General features: G+C 35.1%; 1 protein-coding gene across 1 annotated transcript in view; it reads right to left on the reverse strand.

Annotated features, from left to right (window-relative positions):
- Positions 1–17,099, reverse strand: part of Ush2a (usherin) — a 763,436-nt gene that overhangs the window by 500,784 nt on the left and 245,553 nt on the right. Inside the window, exon 20 of the mRNA XM_046438452.2 lies at positions 6,273–6,503. Coding sequence (XP_046294408.1) covers positions 6,273–6,503 — 231 coding nt within the window. The remainder of the gene's footprint in view (positions 1–6,272; positions 6,504–17,099) is intronic.

Raw genomic sequence — 17,099 nt, forward strand, 5'->3', positions numbered from 1 at the left:
TGTTTTTTTTTTTTTCGATAAGCTTGGTCAACGGTTTATGAATTTTATTTATTTTTTCCAAGAACCAGCTTTTTGTTTCATTGATTTTTTTTGGAATTGAATTTTTATTTTGTTTCAATTTCATTAATTTTTGGCTCTGATTTTAATTATTTCCTATCTACTACTGCTTTTGGTATTGTTTTTCTTTTTCTAAGACTTTGAGATATAATGTTAGGTTATGTATTTGGTGGCTTTCTATTCTTTTAATAAATGAGCTCAATACAATGAACTTTCTTCTTAAAATAACCTTCATAGTATCCCAGAGATTTTGACATGTTGTGTTGCTATTGTCATTTATCTCTGAGTATTTTTTAAATTTATTTTTGTAGCTGTATAAAGAGGATATCTTTATTTTATTTATTTTTTATGTGGTTCTAGATTAAACCCAGTGCCTTGAACATGCTACGCAAGCGCTCTACCACTGAGCTACAGTCCTCGCCATAAGTAATTTTTTTTTAAATTTCATTCGTGATTTATTCAGCTATCTATTAGTCATTCAAGAGTTTATTATTTAGTCTCCAGGTATTAGAGTAGCTTCTATTTTTTATGTTATCATTGATTTCTAATTTTATTCCATTATGATCTGATAGAATGCAAGATATTATCTGTGTATGTGTGTGTGTATATTTACTAAGAGTTGTTTTGTGGCCTAAGGTTTGGTGTATTTTAGATAAGGTTTCATGCGCTGCTGAGAAGAAAGTGTGTTCAGTCATTCATGGATGAAATATTCTATATATATCTGATAAACCTAAAATATTAATTATATCTTATAGTTCTATAGCTTCCTTATTTAGTTTTTGTTTGGAGAATCTATTCAATGATAAGAGAGGTGTGTTAATGTCACCCAGTATTATTGTTCTGTGGTCTATTTGTTTCTTGAAATTGAGAAGGGTTTGTTTGATATACATAGATGCTCCATTGATTGGAGAATAAACATTTATGATTGTTATGTCTCGATATATAATCCCTTAAGCAGTATGAAATGGCCTTCTATGTCCCTTCTGATTAACTTTGTCTTGAAGTCCACTTTATCTGATATGAGGATAGAAACCCCTGTTTGTTGACAAGATCCATATGAATGATATTTTTTTGTTTTGTTTTGTTTTTTTTTAGATTTAAGTAGGACCATCTATTGTGCTTTTAACTTCTTTTTTTTTTTGGCCTACTTTTTATTTTATTTTATTTTATTTTTTTTTATTATTAGTTGTTCAAAACATTACAAAGCTCTTGACATATCATATTTCATACATTTGATTCAAGCAGATTATGAACTCCCATTTTTACCCCGTATACATATTGCAGATTCACATCGGTTCCACATCCACTTTTTTACATATTGCCATACTAGTGTCTGTTGTATTCTGCTGCCCTTCCTATCCTCTACTATCCCCCCTCCCCTCCCCTCCCTTCCCCTCTCATCTTCTCTCTCTACCCCATCTACTGTAATTCATTTCTCTCTCTTGTTTTTTTCCCCTTTCCCCTCACTTCCTCTTATATGTAATTTTGTATAACAATGAGGGTCTCCTTCCTTTACCATGCAATTTCCCTTCTATCTCTCTTTCCCTCCCCCCTCTCGACCCTGTTTAATGGTGATCTTCTTCTCATGCTCTTCCTCCCTATTATGTTCTTAGTTGCTCTCCTTATATCAAAGATGACATTTGGCATTTGTTTTTTAGGGATTGGCTAGCTTCACTTAGCATAATCTGCTCTAGTGCCATCCATTTCCCTGCAAATTCCATGATTTTGTCATTTTTTAGTGCAGAGTAATACTCCATTGTGTATAAATGCCAGATTTTTTTATCCATTCATCTATTGAAGGGCATCTAGGTTGGTTCCACAGTCTAGCTATTGTGAATTGTACTGCTATGAACATGGAGCTTGATATCAAATCAGAGACTCTGCATCTGATAGAAGAAAAAGTTGGCTCCGATCTACATATTGTGGGGTCGGGCTCCAAATTCCTTAATAGGACACCCATAGCACAAGAGTTAATAACAAGAATCAACAAATGGGACTTACTTAAAGTAAAAAGTTTTTTCTCAGCAAGAGAAACAATAAGAGAGGTAAATAGGGAGCCTACATCCTGGGAACAAACTTTTACTCCTCACACTTCAGATAGAGCCCTAATATCCAGAGTATACAAAGAACTCAAAAAATTAAACAATAAAATAACAAATAACCCAATCAACAAATGGGCCAAGGACCTGAACAGACACTTCTCAGAGGAGGACATACAATCAATCAACAAGTACATGAAAAAATGCTCACCATCTCTAGCAGTCAGAAAAATGCAAATCAAAACCACCCTAAGATACCATCTCACTCCAGTAAGATTGGCAGCCATTATGAAGTCAAACAACAACAAGTGCTGGCGAGGATGTGGGGAAAAGGGTACACTTGTACATTGCTGGTGGTACTGCAAATTGGTGCGGCCTATTTGAAAAGCAGTATGGAGATTCCTGGGAAAGCTGGGAATGGAACCACCATTTGACCCAGCTATTGCCCTTCTCGGACTATTCCCTGAAGACCTTAAAAGAGCATACTATAGGAATGATATGTTTTTATCCTATCCTTTTACCTTTTATCTGTGGATGTCTTTGCCTATGAGGTGAGTCTCTTGGAGACAGCGCATTATTGGGTCTTGGTTTTTTAATCCAATTTTCCAGTCTATGTCTTTTGATTGATGAGTTTAGGCCATTTACATTCAATGTTACTATTGAGAAATGACTTTTATTCCCTGTCATTTTATTTCTGTTTTTTAATTCAAATTAGTTTCTCCTTTGATTGCCTATTATTCTAGTATAGTTTCTCCCTTTGCTGGTTTTCACTTTTATTTTTCATTTCTTCTTCATAAAACATTTGAGTATGTTTTGTAGTGTAGACTTTCTAGTCATGTATTCTTTTTAACTTTTGCTTATCATGGAAGGTTTTTATTTCATCATCAATTCTGAAGCTTGATTTTTCTAGGTATAGTATTTTTGGTTGGCATCCATTTTCTTTCAGAGATCAGTATATATTATCTCAAGACCTCTTAGCTTTGAGGATTTGGGCTGAGAAATCAGCTGAGATCCAGATTGGTTTGCCTCTAATAGTGACTTGTTGGTTTTCTCTGGAAGCCTCTATATTTTAGGCTTGAATTGTTATCGTTATATTTTATAAGGTAAAAATATTTAAAGCAGGTATGAAAGATAAGTCAGTTATACGAGATTCATTTCTAATAGTGAAATGAGATATTTATAGTGAGATTTTCAATATGAGTATGAAATATATTATGAATACATGAACAAACCCTGTCATTGATGGACAAAATCTGACTTTTTTTTCCTATTGAAAAATGTATAATAACATACACTACCAAATATTTGTCTTTGATTGTTAATTGATATTTCCATTCACATTTCATGAATCATTTTAATGTCTGAGATTTTAAATAAATAATCCAAAATAAAGAACACCTCAACTTATCATAAATTTAGGTTTAACATATAATTTATCATATTAGATGTTGCCAAGATTTTATTAGATTTTTCTCAGAATCTGGAAACTATGTAAATGGAAAGGAATGGATTCTTTCACATAACAATCTAGCTTATAGAAGCATTCTGGAATTAATTGGTGTGGGAGAAAAATCCCCCAATATCTTTGGGAATACAAATAGAAAGATAAATAATGTTAACTCTACTTACTGTTTTCTGCATATAAACTAACAACAGATCCAAAACTCTTAGCAGTGTTGAGAATGAAATATTTGATAATTATTTCACCTCCTATTCATACGAATTACTTTTTTAACATGTCATTGCACAATTTCCTAAGAACAGTTCTTAAAAGCTCTCTTCCCCACTGTAGCACAGCCCTGGCATTTAAATCAGAAGTGTCCAATTCATGATTCAACCATGGAATTCTGTAACTACTGTACCATGAGCAAGCCTTTTTCTCAAGCCTCATTCCCTCATGTACTCTGAGGGTGAAAATACTTATTCTATAGGGTGGCTGAGAGGTTGAATGAAACAATATAAAATAATCATAAAAATCAAAGGGGAAAGGTACCATTGGGTGTCCAGGGGAAGTGCTTGGGCATGACATTGACTAAATTGCAGTGTTATATTGTATATTACATGAATGTATGAACATGTAACAACAAATCTCATAAGTATGTACAACTATAATGCAACAATAAAGTGGGGGGAAATGAAAAAAAATATACATATGAGCAAAACAAATATAAAAGACTTCTTATAAACTTACCTCTCTCTTTAGGAAAGATACAAGCTTACACAGAGCTACCAAGTTAATTTCGAAAATATGTCCTAAATCATTAATTATGTGAGATTAGTTAAGCCATGAGCCCTCTTAATAAAACTATTTTACCAAATCTGGCAGTTAAACAAAAGGATCCAAGTAACAACTGAAAGTAGACCTGGTTATTTTACAAGTTATTTTACTTTCTTTACAAGTAAAGAAAGGCAACCAATACAAAGGAAATCAGCAATGTCCTAGAATATGCCCGAGCATCGTTGAACATCATATTCTCCAGAAATCACAGATGCTCTAGGGAGCACTTAGAGCCCAAACTGTGATTTCTCTGCCCGCCCTTCAATTGATGTGTACTCCAAGCATATTTTCTGTGTAGCTGGACACTTTATTACAGACAGAAGGATACCACTCAGTGAGGCCCGTGTTTATGGCCTGACTTTTTTAAAGAGGAAGTTGGAAAACTTCCCAGACACTGCATCTGCCCCTAGCCTGTGCACCTCAGAGTATGAGGCCAGCCAGAGAGACTTGAAGACTACTAAATTTATTAGCGGTAGACGGGCCACTCTATCTTTCACTGCAGCAACAGTAGGTGATCCCATCAAAAATCTGTCTGCTGGCTAGCCTGCAATTCCAAGCTGACATCTATGTAGAGTAGAACCTGCTGACTAGAAACAAATGCTACTTCCTTGAAGAAACATATCATGAGCTAAATGTTCAACCAGGGAGTTACTTTCTACTTCCATCAGAGAAAAGGGTTTCATTATTATCTATGCATAACTTTTTATATACCTACTTTTTTCTTTTTGCCATTTAAGAACAGTAAGCAAAAGTAGAGCATTTCAGGAGAATTCAATAGTTCAATTACTAATACTTAGTGATGATTTTGATATAACTGGGAAAACAGTTAAGCATGAATTAATCTCATATTTCAGCTATAATATAATCATGATCCATTACAAATGTACCTCAATAGCCAGCCTCATGGTAAAACAAACTGCTTGCCAATATTTTCCATAAAATAATAGAAAAGACAAAAATCAAATACAAATTTAAAAAGTAAACTATGTATCATTAATAGTTATAGTTTTCTGGAATTACTCTAGAATAGTTCTGTTAGGATCTGTAATTCACAGAGGCCATAGGGCTTCCAGAATATTATAGTACTAGTAAGACCAGAAGTAGGATAAGGCAACTGAGGCAGGGTCACACAGGTACAGAGTCCAATCCTGGCTTTATTTAAAATTTTGTTTAGATTTTCTTGTGGATTTTTTTTACATTGGTTTTCATTTTTTTAAAATGTTTCATTAAAATATTATTTATATTAGTCCAGAGTGTTTTAGTGCCTTAAAATTTTGTGTCCGAGCCAAGAGCCTCCCTTGCTTTACCATAGTCCTGGTCCAGAGAAGATTCTTTTCCCCAAAATTAGTTTTCCTACAATGTGCTCCGCAAAACATGGGATATTAATAGTTGTTTCATTAAAAATAGAGAGGAAATGAGAAATGGAAAAACTGCATCAAATATATGTCAGAATGTTTACCCAGATACAGTTAAAGGTTCCTTATCTTTCTTTTTAGACAGCTTTAATGACCTGATATACACTGAGAAGCTCACATAGCATGGGGCATTTCTCCAACCTATTCACCCCCAAGGTTCAGTAAATGATACTCCGAGAAACACATTTTTGTCTTAATAATATTTTAGAGTCGTCTCCAGTACATATTTGGTCCAATAAGGCTGCTTCTCCTCAGCTTTTATCTTTCTTTAACTCACCTCACATTTTGCCCCCCCAAATACTAAAAATATGGACATGTTGACATAATCAGTGTATGGTTATAAGAAGACTGAATTGGTATTTCTATTTTTACGATAGTATAGTTAAAATTCATTGTAAAGGGATATGAAAATAATGGAAAACAGCAAAACAATAGAAAACATGCTTGGCACTTCTTAAATAAAGCAGTGTCAAACACTCTTACCAGTAAAGTCTGTACCGACCGGGTGAGTAGTGCTGGGGAATTTACAATATCCATTTCCTGTGAAACGGATTCCTTTCATCATGGTGGCCATGGGAGCTGGTAGGGATGACTCTCTCCTTTCCAGCTGGTATAGAGGAGAGGGACCATTTACTTCTTCAGGTAGAAACCACCTCACGTGAATCGTGGTGCCATTAATTCCTTTAACCACAGGAGGCTTCAGGAGGGCAGGTGCTAAATATCAGAAAATTTGTGTTACATTCAAGAATCTGGTTTCTATCTCTAGACACAAATATTCACACATATGTACAGTGCATGCACTTGTGTACATCACACTCAAAATCCAATCAGTTGTGGTCACAAGTATCTACATGGTTCTAAGAACTGACAATACAACATGGTTTATATCCAGTGTGACTAAACACAACTTAAATGACTAAAAATTCTTAATCAAAAACTTCCAAGATTGATTTTTCTTGAAAGTAATTCTCAATTTTTTTCTAAATAAATAATAGATTATAGTAGCCACTGCTCATGTCCCATCTAGAGTCCATTTAGCATGCATGTATTCCGTTGTCTTAGCTTTTGCACCTTTTAGCCTTCAATGGCTCATAGACTGACCCCAGCTTTTCAGAATTCCCTTTGGCTGAGTGGGAGCTGCCTTACCTAGGAGCTACAGAATTCCCCAGTGAGGCCTGCAGCCAAAGGCTAGTTCTGATCACAAAAGACAGAGTCCCTTGATTTAACATTTCATCAACTTGGTGCTACAATTCATAGAGGTGCTATAGCTATTCAATGTGCTATGTGAGCAAGTGTTTGAGATGGACTATTGGGGAAATAAGAGTAGGGTCTGAGAAGAATTGGGCAGGGTGAACTGTCACTAATTTGTGCAAAACAATTGGGTAACAGAGGAAGAGTGAACCTAGGATACCACATCTCTGAGATCATTTTTTTGTTGTTGTTATTGTTGTTTTTTAAGGAGTCAGAAAGTAATTTTTTAAGACTTTAATTTTTGGAGTAGTTGTACATTCACAGCAAAATTGAGAGGAAATGACAGAGTGTTATGGCATATCTCATGCCCCTGCACAGCCTCTCTCATTACCAGTATCTCTCACCAGAGTGGTTTATTACAACTGATGAGCCTACATAGGCACATCATTATCACACAAATTCCATCCTTTACCTTAAGATTCACTCTTGGTTTAGTAAATTCTAAGGGCTTGAACAAAAGTATAATGACCTGTATCCATTCTTATAGTATCCTACAGTGTTTTTACTGCCCCCAAATCCCTCTGTGCCTGCCATTCATGCTCCATCACTAACCCCTATCAACCATTCATCACTTTACTCTCTTAAATATTTATTTGCTTATTTTGCCTTTTCCAAAAGGTTACATATTGGGATCACACAGTATGTAGTCTTTTTAAGTGACTTCTTTCATTAATATGCATGTAAGATTTTCTTCATGATTGATAACCCAAATTAATAACATTTACAATACTCCATTGTTTGTATATACAGTTTATTTATTTATCTACTGAAAAAATATTTTGAGTCCAAAGTTTCAACATTCATAAAACTGCTATAAACATGCATTTGCAACTTTTTGTGTAGATGCAATATTTCAACATCTTTGGGGAAATTCCAAACAAGCAGAATGGCTGGATCATATGGTAAGTCTATGTTTAGTTGTGGCAGAAACTGTCAAGCTGTCTTCCAAAGTTCCATTCTGCATTCCCACAAACAATAAATGAGAGTTCCTGTTTCCCCACATCCTCAGAAGCCCTTGGTCTTGTCAGTGTTCCAGATTTTGACCATTGAAAGGAATGTGCTGTGCTGCCTCCTTGTTTCAATTTTCACTTTCCTCAAAACATATGATGTGGAGCATCTTGTCATACACTTATTTGCCCAATCTATATCTTCTTCGGTCAGAAAGCCATTTCATATACAATTTTCTGATTTTTGTCAAGCTTAGTAGTGATATAAATCAAAACAAACAAACAAGTAGAAAACCACTCTGAAAACCAAATAGAGCATTTGTACGTCAGTAGTTGACAAACTCTGGTCCAGGCACAACAGACTCTGGGCAGCCTCAAGTCCTGAAGCAGTCAGGAGCACTGCTGTCCCTGAAGCAACAGTGCCTGGTCATCAGCAGTGACCTCAGACATGGAGCAGCAAGTTCCCAGTACCCTCAAATACTTTGGGGCCTGGCATGCTTCAAGATCCTGGGACACTGCCAATTCTTGGGAGTTCCAAAGAAATTCTAAGAGAAACAGAGATTAAGATTTTCTCTACAAAGGGAATAAGAGTATCACCTGAGCCACTGAAAATTGTGGCTAATGTGCTTGTGTTTTGATTTTTTTTGTTTCTTTGAACAGTTGAGTTAGTGGGCTGAGATTTTTTCTTATGCTAAGTGTGTTGGCTGGATTTGATAGGTGAAAGTGAAGAGCAAGCCTACTTAAAAATAACACCTAAAAAGGCTGTGAACTTTTAATTTAGACTTGTGTTAACATAGCCTTATTGACACTGAGGCATGGCCTGTTTCAATAAACATAAATCAAAATGATATAAATATAAGAACCCTGAAATCATGAAAGGAAACCTACCTTAAAACAGTTTAAATTATTATGCATTACCTTTTAGACTTTGGCCAGCTTTCTAAAAGAGAAATAATTACTTGTGATTCTATTTTAACTTTTAGTCAAGAAGCAGAGGCACTGAAGAAAAAGTTCATTAACTTAGAAAGATAATTAACAATCCTGTTCATCTTCTGCCTCTAAAACCCATGTGATATTTTTATATATGTATAAATCTATAAATTATATGCATGATTTCTCCTAGTATTCTGTGCCAAAAAGCAGCTAAATAGTGGGTTCTCAAAGATTTCATTCTGCAGGCTGTCATCCCAATTCAAAATAATCCAAAACAAAATAAAAAGATAAACCATCCAGAAACTTCTTCTCCCGCTAAGACTGTCATCAGAGTTTGGAATTCCACCATTGTATTAAAATTTCATCAGGCCACTCTGTTGCATCTTGTACCCATTACCTCATTGAATTTTCAGAGCAAGCCTATAAATTAGATGTTATTTTTATTTCCATGTTATAGGAGAGAAAACTGAGGGTCAGATTAACTTGCTTAAATGGACACAGCTGAGAAGGAACAGAGGCAGAACTCAGCCTGCAGCCTTCTGATTTCAAAGCCCTAGACTTAAGCACTCTGCTTTATTGCTACCTTGGTTATGAGCTTAACCAAAGAAAGAGGGTTACCCAAGATTTCTCAGTCCTGGGCTCAAAGATGCAAGTGAAGAAACAACTACATAATTTATTTTTAATTTTTAACTTTTTAGAAACACAAAAAATGATATTTTGAGTTCTTCTATTTTCTGGACTCCAGAAATTGAATAATGTTCTGGGACTAGGGTGCTGAACTTTTCAATTTGAAAAAATACCATCTAGCCCAATAGAATTTTCCCTAATACTGAAAACATTCTAGATTAATTTCATTTGAACTGAATATTTAAAGGAAGCATGAATGGGCCTTCTGCACTTTTTAATGATGGAAGAGTTTCGTTGTTTGAAAAGAGCACTCTCGTCCTCAAGGTGACCCTTGTTTGACATTCAATACAACTTTACTCTAACTGAATGAGGACAGCAATGAAGTTCTGAACCACCATACTATTCAGAATTCTGTAGCATAACCCATAATCACTTCTTATCAGAAATATAAATTGAGAGTCAAAAATCTAAAGGTATTCCAGCAACTTTGTAGTTGCTTTTTAAAAGACAACCTCCTAAAAGTGAGAGCATGCACTTGCTTTTATTTTGGCAAAAAGATTATAATCAATAAAGGCACTCTTTCACTGACAGTCCACAAATTAATGTCAACTATTCAAAGTCTAGTAAAGTTGTGGAGCACTTCCTTCGATTCCCAGGGAAATAGTCTCACCAAGCAATTACACTGTTCTTAGGAAGTCAACTCTTGAGTTGAACTAGACATATTTTATCCTTTTCCTGACTTAAGAAAAAATTTTTTAAAAGTCCAGCTGGTGTACTGTACAGTTTCACATGGGGTAGTCAACCAGCCTGTTTGAAAGGGTGAGCGCCCTGCTGAGTCATTCTTTTCTCTAAGACCAGAAGGAGGAATTAAGTGAAGTTGTCAATCAGTTAAACTAGACTGGCCTGCTGCCCCCTGCCCAGCCCTACCATCAACATACACACAGAATCACCAAGAGAGACTGAGGTAATGAAGGCTTATTTGTTACATTATAAAAAAGCAAAGGGATTATAGATACAAATAAATGTGGTCTTTAAACGTTTCTTAATTATAAAACAGTAAATTAAGAGATAATATTAAATAACAGGAAGGGCTCTGCAGACTTTTAGAATTATATTTCACTTTTAAATTTTCAATGCTGCAAAGATTTCAGAAAAATAACAAAATTATATCTGCCCAAGCTTTCCTATGAACAACATGAGGATAAATTTTGGGCAAAATATTTTGACAATAACTTCTGTTACCACAAAAATGCATGATTATTTTAGTTTTACAAAACAAATTTCTATACGAATACAAGGCAATATTACTACTCATCAATAACACATCTTTCAAATTGCATATTGTGAAAGAAAGCAATTTACCTATATTTAAGATGTATCTGTATTTACTTAGAAAATTCTATTATGAATGTAAAACATAAAATGCATCCTTAATATCTATCATTTCAAAAAATAATATATGATGTTTGCTTTCACTTGGAATGAAATTAAAGTGTTCTTGTAATTTTTTTCTCAGTTGCACTGTAATCCAATTTCTAGTCAATCTCTCCTATTTATAAAGATACTTTTATAAAATGTTCTGGTAATCTACTTCTTTATGCAGCATTTATTACTTTATAATCTGATTAATGGCATATTGTAATGAATAAATTTGCACTTGCAAAATTTATGTAGTGTGAGTTTTGAGCATCATAGGATAAAAACTAGGCAGACACTCTTACTGATACACAGGTCTTTGTAATCAAATCTCTACATTTGTTTTCAGGGAAGAATTTGTTGTCTATGAAGACTGTATGACTGTGTCATTCATTATGTTGAAATGTTATCCACTTACTATTATGAAAACAGAATTCTAGAAGTGACTAGCCCTTCCATGTTTCAGGGATACGTAGGAAGCAGATTAACATAACACAACCTTAGGCGCCTGTCTAAAGAAAATAATTTGACTTTCTCTCAAAGATGTAGAACCACTATGTGACATGAAATGCAATTTGCCAAACTGGTGGGCCAGAATACTTGCATGAGGGTGCTGGGACTAGGATGCAGACAAAAATCCAGGTGAAGAGGTCATGGTTTCCCAACTGACAAGTTCCCAGCCGTAACTGCTCAGTAATGAGTACCCAGAAGAGGAAGAGATTCTCCCCACAAACTCAGAGATCAAACCAACATTGCCATATTGACTCTTTATTTTCTGACTTAAGAGAACAAAATATATTTGCCATTTCCTGTTCACTAATCATATTCATGAGTAGATACACTCAATGAGACTAACCTGAAAAGGAGAAAATTTAGGTTCTAGACTGGCTCTGTAAGACACTAATTAAGGAACATTGGCTAATAGTCCATTATTTGATCTCTCTGTTCCTCAGTTAACTAATTTTTTAAGCAGTGACAGATCTGGTTGTGTCTAGGATCTCTAGTTTCAAATTTTATGAAAGAACATTTTAAAACTAGTGTTTCTCCAACAACAAGTGCTGGCGAGGATGTGGGGAAAAGGGTACACTTGTACATTGCTGGTGGGACTGCAAATTGGTGCAGCCAATTTGGAAAGCAGTATGGAGATTTCTTGGAAAGCTGGGAATGGAGCCACCATTTGACCCAGCTATTCCCCTTCTCGGTCTATTCCCTAAAGACCTAAAAAGAGCATGCTACAGGGACACTGCTACATCTATGTTCATAGCAGCACAATTCACAATAGCTAGACTGTGGAACCAACCTAGATGCCCTTCAATGGATGAATGGATAAAAAAAATGTGGCATTTATACACAATGGAGTATTACTCTGCATTAAAAAATGACAAAATCATAGAATTTACAGGGAAATGGATGGCATTAGAGCAGATTATGCTAAGTGAAGCTAGCCAATCCCTAAAAAACAAATGCCAAATGTCTTCTTTGATATAAGGAGAGTAACTAAGAACAGAGTAGGGTCGAAGAGCAGGAGAAGAAGATTAACATTAAACAGGGATGAGAGGTGGGAGGGAAAGGGAGAGAGAAGGGAAAATGCATGGAAATGGAAGGAGACCCTCAGAGTTATACAAAAGTACATACAAGAGGAAGTGAGGGGAAGGGGAAAATAATATAAGGGGGATAAACGAATGTCAGTAGAGGGAGCAGAGAGAGAAGAGGGGAGGGGAGGGGAGGGGGGATAGTAGAGGATAGGAAAGGCAGCAGAATACAACAGACACTAGTATGGCAATATGTAAATCAATGGATGTGTAACTGATGTGATTCTGCAATCTGTATATGGGGTAAAAATGGGAGCTCATAACCCACTTGAATCAAATTGTGAAATATGATATATCAAGAACTATGTAATGTTTTGAACAGCCAACAATAAAAAATTAAAAAAAAAAAAAAAAACTAGTGTTTCTCAGTTTGTAAACCACAAAGGGGTGCGGGGCATACTGATCTCCTTAATCCTTGAGGAAGCCTGCAGGAACCCTCTGGCTTATTCCCTCAGCTTTCAGCCACTGTTTCTTTACCCTAGTATGAAATACAAATGTTAGGATTGGTCTATGTGTTCCCTCAAATAAAGAAAGGCTACAAAGGCAATACTTTTAAAGAACTTAAGTGAGCCTGTTAAACAAAGACTACCTTAACTCATTACCATTTTTGTGATAATTGATGATCTGAATGTACCTAAGTAGCATCCTATAGGTGAAGAGAGAAGGGGATCCATTATTTCTGAACTGCATATATAGTAGCAGTGATGACAGCAACCACCATTCCCTAAAGTCCACCATTAATAAAAGGTAGTTGCTTGGACTGTAATTATGGCATCCTTGCTACCCAAACTTGAAGCTTTTATGGGGCTTATGCAATTAACTACTTAAATGCATCGTAACACTTGCTTCTCTGACAGCAAAGTATTGATTTTTTAATCATTTTCAAGTCTCCTCCAGCACAAATAAATGTACTACAGTTACAGTTAATGCACTGTGTACATGCATTAAATGCTGGTGTCACACAATTTATTATTTTGTGATATATAGAATTGAAGTCTGGCTTCTCAGAAAGTACCATCAGTGATCTAACATCAGCATGGGAACTACCATTGTCCTTGATCTTCCAAATTCTCTAACTTCAAAAAGCTAGAGACCTTTTTTTAATAGGATACTTAGGCTTTCAAAAAAAAAAAAAAAACCTGAGAGGTGCTGAATGTAAATCTTTTATATATGTCAGTGTGAGAGAAAATTTTAAATAGCCTAACAGAGAAGATTCAGTTTATATTTTCCTAAAGGTGTCACTGTGGGACCTATAGCAACTTTGTTCAGATGAATTTTTGCCTGGTTAATTTCTTTCCTTACAGTTTTTAGGGCACATCTGTCAAAATATTTTGCAAAGGAGAGCCTCTCTGATTCAGTCAATTTTTACATATTTTAATTGCATTGTTTTAATGCCTTATTATAGAATGCACATATAGTCCATTACAAAACTAAGACTGTGTTTTTAAAATTTGATTTCTGAATGCCATTCCTCAAAGACAAAAAGGCCAATAGACACCCTGACAAAGCAGACCTGATGACCAAGGTCATTATGTGTTTCACAAAAATACACTTTCCTTGGGTACATTTACACACTCAAAATTAAAGTCGGTGAGTAAAAAGCAGTTAATTTTGTTTTGTTAGAAATAATATCATTTTAGTTTTAGCATCTAAGACAGATGCCAGCATTTCACTCTGAACAGATGGTAATTCCATCTAATAGTGCATCTCTGTATTAGTAAGGTCTGTTGTGTATACAAATAGTAATAAACACTAGGTAAGGATCAAAATAAATTTTAATTGTTGACATTAAATCCTGGCAGCCACAGTTCTAAGGCTGCAATATTCCTTTTTCAAGTCTGTCAGATTTACTAATGCTGCAAAAGCTTTTCTGAAAGCTGCCAGATTCCAGTTCCAATAAAAACATGTTTGCACACTACCAGTTATGGTCTTCAACTAGGATACCTGTACTCAAACGCTGAAATAATTCTTCATGAATGACATGGAACCAGTGCTACTGTCTGTGTGATTGTGTGCCAGTGTTTATTTTTTTGAATGCTCCTGAAGGACTGAACATTTAATTAAGGAATCAGTAATAAAATGGTGCATCCAATTGTAACATTAGGGGCCACAGCATTATCACAGCCACTTTCTTACCCTGCTAAGTAGAGATCACCCATTCAATGCAAGCTGGGCTTCCTAAACTCTCCAAAAGTGACATCATCCTTTGATTTTGTTTAGTTTCCCTGAGTCTGAAGGATTTCCCTGACAATCACAGACAGCATCAGCAGTGCTTTCTATAGGCTTGCTGGGGGTCAAGTGTGCCAACAAGCATAGATCTGGTTCCCATAATGCCTCCAGCTATCTGGTATTACAAGTAGTATTTCCTATTTATTTTGGGAAGCTGCCATGTTTTTAAAAAAGAATCATTTAAAAAGCAAAACAATAAAAAAACAAAAACGATTTGGCATTCAGGTGACTGTTCAATAACAAACATGCTTTGCAATCATATTTCTTTAAAAAATGGATGTATTTTTTTTAAATCATGAAAAATATATTGCTTCCACCATATGGGACAACCAACGACTCACCAACCGATTTAAGATGCAGCATATTGAGCTGACCATATGTTACAGTGCTGTTGAATGGCTGAGTGATTCATGCCCGTCACATTCTAGTATATCAATTAAAGCTCCTTGAAGTCTGCATGATTTGTGTCTCTGTTATTAAACCCTGCTAATTCATCCCACTTACACATCTGTTATAAATCTCTAGGAGTGCTGCATGATTCATGGCAATCTGTGAGCATGCTACAGCAAATTCTTCTCCTTGTAATTAACAGTAAATTGTTTTACTGCCATGCAATGAATTTTTCAGTTATATTGCAAATGAACTCCTAAATGTGCGGTTCTTTCCTAAGAACTGACTTATATCATTAGGCAATTAAAAAGTATTGCTTTGAACCAAAAGCTTTTAATCAAGAGAAATGCAACTTAAATGTTGCTTAAGAGCCAAGGAAATTTGACATGGTGGTTATGAGTGTAAAATAATTTCTGTTGAAAGAGCAAAACAAACAAACAAAAAACCTTTGGTGCACTCAGTTTCACTGATGCTAAGACACAAGAACTGCTGCCTGAGAAGACTTGGTGAGACAAGTTTTTGCACAGATACTGTTTATCTGAGAAGTTACTTGAGTCATCTGTCATTACTAAATTTCTCAGGCTGCTTTACACTTCTCTAATTGTAAAATGCTGCTTTTATTCTTGAAATAAATAATTGGATAATTAGCCAAGTTGAATCATCAGAGGATTCCAGTGCTGTTCAAGTGTTCTTGTCAAAGGTGAAGCAAATTCATTTCAGCTCGCCTCTGCAGCTCTTCCAAGAGGCTTTGATTTTTTTTCCCACCACTTTCTTGGCAGCAGCCTCAGATTCATGAGTCCATACATCAAGTCAGTAGTTTAACAACAAATGGAATTAAATTCAAAGAAGGGAAACTAATTGAAGGACAGCAACAAAAGTGTTTGGTAATGTGCTTTTTAATATGGCATGCCACATTTGCATGATAATTTTTCCTTTTTAGCATGGAGCAGAAAGTGACTAGCTTAATGAGGGATTATTCAAGACAGGAACGAACAAAATGCATTCATAACTAAGAACAAAGATTGTATTATGAAGCGAAAACAGGCAACCTCAGAGAAGTAACTGGATGATTGGTTTATGCATTATGAATAAAAAGGTAGAAAAATATTTATATTAGTATTCACTAATGACTATATATACAAGATTGTTGTAATTAAAATTATAAATTAACATATTAAGAGTGCTTGTTTAATCACTCTGGGTCCTATTCGCAATGAAAAGACTTACGAACCTGCATGCAAAACAATGTGTGTTTTCAACCCAGAGGCAAACAGACTTTTTTCACTTTGGATTCAGAGTGAAAACTTAATGCACCACTAATTATTTGCTTAATGGGAGATGGGCACTCCTAAGCTCAGAGAATTAGAGGTCAATTTTTGACAGGTGAAAGAAATATCATGTTATTCCTTCAGGAATGAATCTCCAAAAGGAATTTCTTAAAAAGAAGGTATAAAGCGGACTCCGTTTGAAAAAAGTGAAAATACAACAAATTTCCTAAATTAAATGGGTAATTTTTAAGAAAAAGCGTAATAAAAATTTTCAGAGGGCCCACTTCATCAGACCTTCACACTCATACAACTAGAAACAAATCTGAAGCTGCAATATTTTGAGATTTTTGCAAAGGTGAGACACTAGCTATTCCTGGAAGAATACCTTCAGTAAGTCAATTCTCAGACTTTGTCACTAGCATCAAAATCAAGAGAGAGCAATACAATACCTGGGACACAATGGGCCCATTCTAATCAAAGGCAGTAGGAATAAAATATTTAAAACAAAAAAGAGCCAATTATAATTCTCAAGTTTTTTAATGAAACAGCCAGATAAAACTTTACAAATATCTTTTTAATTTTATGATCAAAATTTAATGAGGAAACATTTATTTTCCAAGATTCAATGCTTCTAAAAGGTTAAAGATCACTTCTAAT

This window comes from Marmota monax, unplaced genomic scaffold, assembly GCF_021218885.2.
Source record: "Marmota monax isolate L192 unplaced genomic scaffold, Marmota_monax_Labrador192_F-V1.1 WCK01_AAM20220418_F8-fsc00118, whole genome shotgun sequence".
In the NCBI taxonomy this organism is placed as follows: Eukaryota; Metazoa; Chordata; class Mammalia; order Rodentia; family Sciuridae; genus Marmota; species Marmota monax.